The sequence below is a fragment of the Phragmites australis genome, chromosome 10, assembly GCF_958298935.1.
Source record: "Phragmites australis chromosome 10, lpPhrAust1.1, whole genome shotgun sequence".
NCBI lineage: Eukaryota > Viridiplantae > Streptophyta > Magnoliopsida > Poales > Poaceae > Phragmites > Phragmites australis.
In genome coordinates this window covers 7,209,631-7,218,084 of record NC_084930.1, presented here as the reverse complement: position 1 = coordinate 7,218,084, position 8,454 = coordinate 7,209,631, and the positions used below count along the sequence as shown (strand labels likewise).

Sequence of the window (8,454 nt, the reverse complement as noted above, 5' to 3'; positions counted from 1 at the left end):
GTGACACAAGTAGTCGCGAGCATTACGACGAGGTGAACCAGCTCCGTACATCGGTGGATGACATATCTATGTGACCACCCGTGTCATGCAAAGCGAAAGAAGAGCAATTCATGAGCGATTCTCTCGTTCTATCCTTTGGCCGCTTCTGAGGCGGTCATGCGCCACATTAGCCATGAGCTTCATGATACCTTAAGCTTTTTGGTCTAAGCCAAAAGCTTCAGCTTGGGGAGGTCCCCTCCCCTGTTATCTTTTTATTTTGGCTAATCTATTATTGTCACCATTTGGAGATGCACCCCGCTCACTAGAAAACTTGATACACTTGTGTCGGCTTTGATCGGCATCGTAATTTGTTTTATTTTTCATTTTTGCATAATAGGACATATTGCGTGGCATGTTTTAATTTATTTTCTCTTTTTATAAAAAACAAAAAATGCATGTAGGATTAGTTTTTTTTTTATTTTTATCCTCAGACATATGTATGTAGTATCTTTGCCTATCTTGTTGCACTTGACCTTTTGCAGTAAGAGCATTGGATGACCGATCCAAGGAGGGAGGAAATTTTAGTTCATATGGACACATCTCTTTTTTAGTGATGAACTCTCATAAAGGGGGAATCTATAACCAGACTATGAGCGAAGGTACACTACCTTGGGAAAAATAAAAGACATTCCCTAAAATCTTCTATTTAATTTGAGTAATAAACCCCAGCAATGCTGCTCTGGTCGATTGCTAGATGCACCATAATGCAAAACATGCTGACTGTGAGCACAACCTCAACGCCTTGGGGACTTCAAAAGACCCATCGATAGGCCCAGATAACATGTCTTTTTCTCCCTACAGGCAGTGTTTGAAAGGAAAATGCTAGAGTTGCTCACATAATAGTCGGAACTGTGATGGGATGACATAAAATTATGCAACCAAAGCTTTAGGGGTATGGAAGACAATGAAAATCTTTATAATTCGATAAGCATGATTATTTGAGTAGAGCTTTTCTTCTACAATATTTACTTATGATTGATTAACTAGGAGTATTGAAACCACTCTACTTGGATTAGTCTTTACTCTAGCCTCGCAATTTTAATACATCCTTAAAATTCCCCTCTCTCGTGACTTTGCTCTTTCTCAAGGATGAGCAATGTTTTAAACTTGGAGAGGTTGATTCGTCCCGAATACGCATCATATTTCTTCACGATTTATTGCATATCTTGATTAATTATTGCTTGGCTAACCTCAGATTAACTGCCAAGTGCACAAGATTTGTTTGTTTTTGTTAACTCTATAGGAAACATGTGAATCACACAAAACCAAGTGGACAGCTATCAAAATCTCGCGAAATGGAAGGCAACCGCAGCAACCCCGCCTCAAATGAAGACTCCAGAAGGTTTCGAGGAGTATCGACCGATGGCACCCTCAGCACGTCAAACCCTACAACTTTCATGAGGGGCCTGGGGGCGAAAAACTTCCAAAGGCAGCGCGAAACCCTAATTTGAGGGTTTATAAGGAGGGCATTGATCTACATCGACAACATCCATCATCAAGCAGCAACCACAACAGCCACCGACTCCTCCTCCATTATTTCCATGCCATTTCTAGCGTTCTAAGCCGCTACCACCATTTCCACCTCATTTTCCATCACAACTCCCCATAAAACCCTTGCATTAGGCTGTTAATCTGATTGTCACGCCATGTACTGCTCTATTGCTTCCAAGGAAGACATCGAGTTTGTGCTATTACTGAGTTCTTCTCATTTCCATCTATTACATGATGTCTCTCTTCATTATTATGATTCGTGTTGTTATCTCCATGATGCGTGAGTAGATTGGTAGGGATGGGAGCGCTTAGGCGCCATGTAGTGCACCGTTAGTATAGAACGGATGTAGTCTTAACGTAGTATTTATTTATGCAATCCTTTTATTTGCCTCCCTCTAGTTCCAGGTTCGATTGACCACGAATCCATGGGGTTGGGTACATAGGTGAAGGCAACAATTGCGAAGACGACAAAGTTGGTGCTAGGACTCAGTGAGAGAAAGAGACCCCTGGGCTGATGAAGAACTCTTAAGGGGAGTAACGGTAGAACGAGCACACTTAATGCGTTGATCCGGGAGAAATCTCTTAAAAGAGGCACGAGGCGAGAAATTGCAAATGCCTAAGGAGAATCGTCACATCAGAACGGGATAACCGAATGATTTGAGTATGAGGGTGTGCCGCCCAAGTGTTGAGTATTTGTATTTACTACATTCACCGTTTATTTCCATCATTTATCTTTGTAGATCAATCTAAGTCTCGTGAACCATTAGCTATATGGCATTGTGGTGCCGTTACCTCTTTTTTATTATATTGCTAAAACCCTAGATCAATTTCACAAATAGTTTTCTTTTAATTATTATTTTAATTCTGCATATTTTATTATTTATATTTTGCATAGTCAATTTCTGCTTACTATGACACAACTGAGAGATCTTGCAGGACAAGGATCCAAGTGCGATGCGGTGTTCACCTTCCATTGCCTCCCATGGATCCAAGTGCGATGCGGTGTTCACCTTCCATTGCCTCCCATGGATCAATATTTTAAACCCAGGGTCACTCTAGGCAAATATGCTATGCATCTCTTTTAATGACATTGGAGAGACACATGGTGTGGAAGCAGTCACGAGGGCGAGTTAGCAGGAGGCGCACACGCAGTTTCGGACGGCTCCAGCATCGCGAGCCACGCGGAGCCCGGCGCGTGAGCCACCCCGCTGTCTTGAGCTACAACGCGCCATCTCTGGAGCCACACCATAGCCTGGTCAAGGCCAGGGTGGAGCTGGCTCCATGGGATCGGACGGCCAAGCGCCTCTTGTTGCGCCAATCTGGTGGCCTCGGGCGGTGCGCGTGACGTGACAACGCTGCTCGCTCAGGGTTCCCACGCCGTGTACAATTACAAGGTAAGAATGCCTGTTGGTGGCACTGAGGATTTTTGCGACGAGGTTTCTTATAAGAACTACAAAAATTAGAAAAGACAGATAGGCTTCTTCCTGTCCCTAGTTGGGCCTGGCCCGTACAACGACCCAGGTCAGCTGCTAACGTCGTCTAGGGTCCCCACCCCCGGGGCAAATAGCGCCGCCCAGTCCCCAGCCAATTCCGTAGGACTGCTGAGGCGGTGGAGATGCAAAAACTCTCACAATCGATTCTTGGACTCTACCGCAGAGTCCCCTCCGGTCCTCCTCGCCGGTGGCCTCCAGATGCTCCACTCATGGCGTTAGCGTCAGTCTATCCAAATCGACATCTGGATCGTCTTTCCCGGTCTGTTCTTGCCTTCGTTCGTTTCTTACTTCCGAATATGTATCCAAATCGACATTTGGACACTGTGGAAGTTGGTTCTAGAACCCGCTCCCATGCATAAGACCTGGTTCCAGGGAATAAAAAAATAGTATACTCTCTCTTCCTCTCACAATATGGCAATAACGTGGGGTCCAGTGTAAACCAGGTTCTAGTTCAGAACCAGTTAGGTAGTAATTTTTATAAGTAAAATCAAATCACTGTGGACCCCACATTAGAACCAGGTTGAGTTCCATACATTGGAGATACCCTAAGTTTCTTTTATTTTTTTTTACTCCAAACGATGCCCCTACTCTCCCTTCCCAAAAAAAAACACCCAGAAAGGAATTGATATTTGTTGGATTAAAATTGCTTACATAATTGGAAATATAGAAATCATTTTCGATTTTTGTATTACTACGGTTACTATTTTAATCCGACGGGTTATACTGTGATAGCATACATCTTATTTGAGCCGGATGCTAAGATTGACCTTTTATGTTCTTTTGTGATAGATTTGTTTACAGACCATGGAGCATGCAACGCAACATTGGAGTAAGAAGAAGTGAGAAGAAGCAGAGTAAGCCGCACTCGCTCATCCCGTTCGCTTGTGCCACTACCAAATGCATTGATGCAGCAAAGGCAACCAAGGGGGTCACAGATAACAATCCCAGGGCGGATGATATATGGTTCCCGCTTATCTATACAAATAGCAGCCACCGTGATGGTGCCATATACAAGAATTTGCATCTTCAGGAAGAATGGTCTGATGCTGATATTACTGACCGTAGCGAGAGTAAGCCGTCCAAATGATCAAATCCCTTTTCCCTGTTTTATATCCATTTTCTTGAATGAGTATTTGTTGCACAAGTTTATATTGGTGAATATATGCACAGACTTAATTGTCTGTATGTGGGAGTTCCCTATGATCACACGCATTTTGCCAATTTAGATTGGGTCCAAAGTTGGTCTAGTTGGGTGGGGAACTCTTGCATCACACTTGAGCCGTCCAAACTGATCCAAATGACGAGATTGAATTTGTGCATATATTCACAATATCGGCTTCTACTACCCCCTTTTTCCTAGGACATTTGGCAATTCTTGTACGTGATATATCTTCAAGCTTGTACGTGATATATCTTCAAGTAAAGTCTTGAGGTTATATTTGCACCGTTTTCTTTGTTTTTATAAGATTATGTTATAACTGGACCTACCTAATTTTGTCCAAATATCGGAAAACCATTTATAAGAAAACACGGAAGATCATAAACTTATTCAGCCTCAGGTTTTGTGAAACATTTGACATTTTTCCATGCATACATTGAGTTAATTGACAATATTCTTTAGACAGTGGTTCTCTGCAACTCAGCATCAATACGTGGGGCAAATAATGGTTTACTCTTTTTATAGTATAATTAATAATTTCTCTACTGTATTAAGTAACAATTGTTATATAATATGTTATCTTTCGTGAAGCTCGGTTGGAGCCAATGATGTTTTCGAAGGCCACAAGAAGTTGCTTACCTGATCCAGAAAATTGCATGTTCCATTTTCCACAACACATGTTGCAATTTATCTCACTGACGCTGGCCGAAAGTCATATCAGCAGTGGCTCAATACAATTATATGGATACATAGCAGTTCGGGATGAAATGGATTCCATGCTTAACTATGTTTTAAATCATAGCAGGGATGATCCCATCATCGTGCAGCAGGTGCACTTCTATACTTATCTGCAATCATTGTAAATTACTCCTATGTTGACCTTTTTACAATATAAGCCTGATCTTATCACATGCATATAAGAAATGAGATTGAACCTAAATATTTCTTCTGATGCATCTTACAACCACTTGATCCTTTAAATGATAAAACTTGGGATAGAGGATTGTGTACATGCGATAGATAATAGAAATATTGTATTAATTGTGCCCTTGGTTTCGTTATTTTAAGAGTTATTCTCTAACATATAAGCATAGGCTAGTTTGCTGTTCATGTGCACATTTTTTATATTACATGAAGACTGATGGTAGCATGTAAAGAAGATCTCGCAGCCGTTGGATTTGAAATACCTCTTAGCCTCACCGTCCTTGATGAGACCCAGCCGGCGCATCAACAGGAACTCACCCCGCATGGACGGCCGCACGGTGGCAAGTCGGGGCTAGGAAGCCAAACGAGCGCTCCTCCTAAGAGTCCGCTCAGGAGCACGCGCCTGCCTGCGGGGAGGAATTGCTAGGGGGGAGGGGACCTCCCTGGTGGTGGCCCAGAAGGAAGGACCTCACCGTCAGCCCCTTGGAGGTCGTAGGGCCAGTCGAATCGTCTACGCCTTCAGCCTGAGACACTGCTTGAGGAGGAGGGCGAATAGAGCGGCCACTATTGGCCGTTTGACAACGCGGCCTGGAGCTCCGCCTGAGGCCCGATGGTGGCATTGGGCTACCATCATTCCTGGACGTAGGCGAAGAAACAGGCCGTCAGTCGCGGCCCGCTACGGATGGGCTAACTGGAGGGGGACCAAAAGCGATGCATGGAGCAGCAGCCGATGCAGTAGACGCGACGGTCCCCAAAGTCCTGGGCAACCTTAACGCCCTACAACGCCTGGAGTAGACCAGGCCGATGTGTCGCCTGCGCATAGGAGGGGGGCTGGCGTGGGGCACCAGACCTTCTTGGGAAGAGGGCTCCACGGTCTCGAGGCCGGAAACACACCTCACGAACGTGCACCCAAAGGTCAGTTCCTCAGTCAGAGGGTCATGACCTCGGAATGCGGCTTTACCACAGGACGGAACGAGTAGGGCAGTAGGTCCGTGGCTGTAGGCGCTGACATTCTGAAATGCGTTGGCACGTGACCCAGTCCCACAGAAACCGCTGGGGGCACTGTCATAGGCTTGGAGGACGAACTGCTGAATGAACCAAAGGGAATGCACACGGACGCCGAGGTCGAGGGGAGAACACCGACCGCCCAGCGAACACCCCGCACACAGCCGCCTGAGGACAAGGAGAAAGCTGATGGCGGTGGGAGGCATTCAAACTGCCAGCTCGCACCACGAGATGACTGCTCGCCGCAGAGGTGACCCCGCACGTCGGAGCAGGCAGAGGCAGCAACGATAACCGTCTCCCTCGGGGCAAACCATCCCGGCCCATGCCACTGGCGAATCCCCCATCGGAGTCCCCCTCACCATCCTCTGAAGGCAATGAGCCGTCGCCACTCGAGGAAGAAGGAACACGAAACTCAGCAAGCGAGACGACGCGGATGGAAATGTTGTACCGCAGGGACCTGGTCTCCATGATATACGGCGTAAGATTGTTAGAGAACTGCAGCATGGGCTCCGCCACCTCCATCACAACCTCGCGAGGGAAGCCATGAGGCTGGTCACACCAAGCGACAACGCGCAAGCCCGCAAGATCGGGCCGCTCCGCTAAGGTGAGCGCGCCGTCAAGCCTCTCAAGCTGACGGCCGGGCGGCGGATGACGGAGGAACAACATGGTAAGGCACCACGGACGGTGAGCGACGCGACGAAGACGACAGGGGAGTTTCCTGCCGCCAGCGCTGAGCTTTCGTCCATCCCGTGCTCGAGGCGCCAGGCTAGAACGGGCGAGTGAGCGGGGAGAGAGGGGGAGACGTTGCCACATGCGAGGTTGCCACCGGCACCGGCGATGAGGAAGAGGTGGACACCAAGCTCGGGGGGAGACTCGGCGGGGGGGGGGGGGGGGGCAGAAAGTAGTTGTTCTCACAAGCCTGAGAAAGCCTTTCTCCCAGTCCTTTGGATTGTGGTGATTTCTTATTTTTATAATTGAAATTTCATCTTTGCTCCTACAAATAGTCTGAGTTGGTGTCCAGTCCACCTTTAGGATCATATGTGGGTGGATGTGGATGGATTTGTGTATTCAAATACATTTGCCTCCAAGCTTCTTATATGAAGCTGGGATTTTATATGGCTGTTGGTAGGATGTGAATTTTGTGTGCGACATGCATATTTGTTAATTAACTTTGCATTATGGATTTCTTACAGTTGTCTTACTATGTTTTATTTGAACATAATGATTTTTGCATGCAACGTACATTTGCAGGACTCAAATTATTTTGTTTTCTAGGAGTTAAGAATTTATGCTATCATTTATTTGAAACTGTTGGCACATGGCTAGTAAGGATCGTATCTAGCTTTAGATATTTCTTATTTTGCTATGTAAGGCTATTAAGTAATAACAATTATTTTATAGGGTTCTCTCATTGAAATGACTGGCCCTAAGAGAGGCATCGAGATGGAATTCCCTGTTCTAATAGAGTTTGACATGAGGATCAAGAATGGAGAGCAGGAGAAAGATGATCTGCAGCTGATTGACGGAGCAATAGCATGCAGACATCGAAGACCATGGAAACCAATCATAAATCGCATTACTGGTAATTGTGGCGCAGTTGACATATCTTTAGCATATGTTGAGCATGCAGTGGAGGCCACAATAGAAGTTGTCATATCAGAAGTACAGAGGGGTTTCAGTTTATCTCTAACTTCCCTTGTTTATATTAAGGAGGACTTTGAAGAAGTTCAGCTTTTTCATGGCTCTATTGGTCAGTCGCGGGGCCTAAGAAGGTTTGTGGTTGCTGTCACGTTGGGTACTCGGATGTTTTTGAGGTTCAGGGTAGGTAGCAATAATGTTGAACGTTATCGTTCCTTTAAAGCTAAGCTACATGGATGTGTCACTCGACAGATAAAGCTTGAGCAAGCTTCTTTCTCGGTGAAGGTGACTTGGTCCACTATTTGAATTCCTCGTGTGTTTCATCCATACATGTTAGCCGTGTTATTTAATCTTGCGCTAGATGGATGTTTACTTAATTACATACTGCTTTTGTGCTGGAAGCCTGGACCTGAGTACTGTTGAACCTGAACTCTATTTCTGAGTTGTGAAGAAGCCTCTTCATGTGTTTTAAGCTACTTTTATATACGTCACAGCACCCGGTTTTTGATTTGGTTGTCATTTCAATTCAGCTTCTTTAACAGCAGTCAGAAGATAGACCTTTGGCATCATACATGTGCAGGGATCAGCCTCACGGAAATATTCTTTTTCCATAAAAAATAAGTCGGCTTCCCAGTTCCGTTTCATGACAAAACTGAAATTTATGGTTTTACAACCAGAAAGTTTGGGACACGGGAGGAGAGCAGA

The 8,454-nt window shown here is 45.4% G+C and overlaps 1 protein-coding gene across 1 annotated transcript; it reads left to right on the top strand.

The window, feature by feature from the left end:
- The first annotated feature begins 3,167 nt into the window (after positions 1-3,167).
- On the top strand, positions 3,168-8,061 carry LOC133883670 (uncharacterized). Its single transcript, XM_062323043.1, has 4 exons — positions 3,168-3,282; positions 3,813-4,093; positions 4,774-5,012; positions 7,513-8,061. Exons 1-4 carry the CDS (start codon positions 3,233-3,235, stop codon positions 8,053-8,055), a joined length of 1,113 nt encoding a protein of 370 aa, XP_062179027.1. The 5' UTR covers positions 3,168-3,232; the 3' UTR covers positions 8,056-8,061.
- The last annotated feature ends 393 nt before the right edge of the window (positions 8,062-8,454 follow it).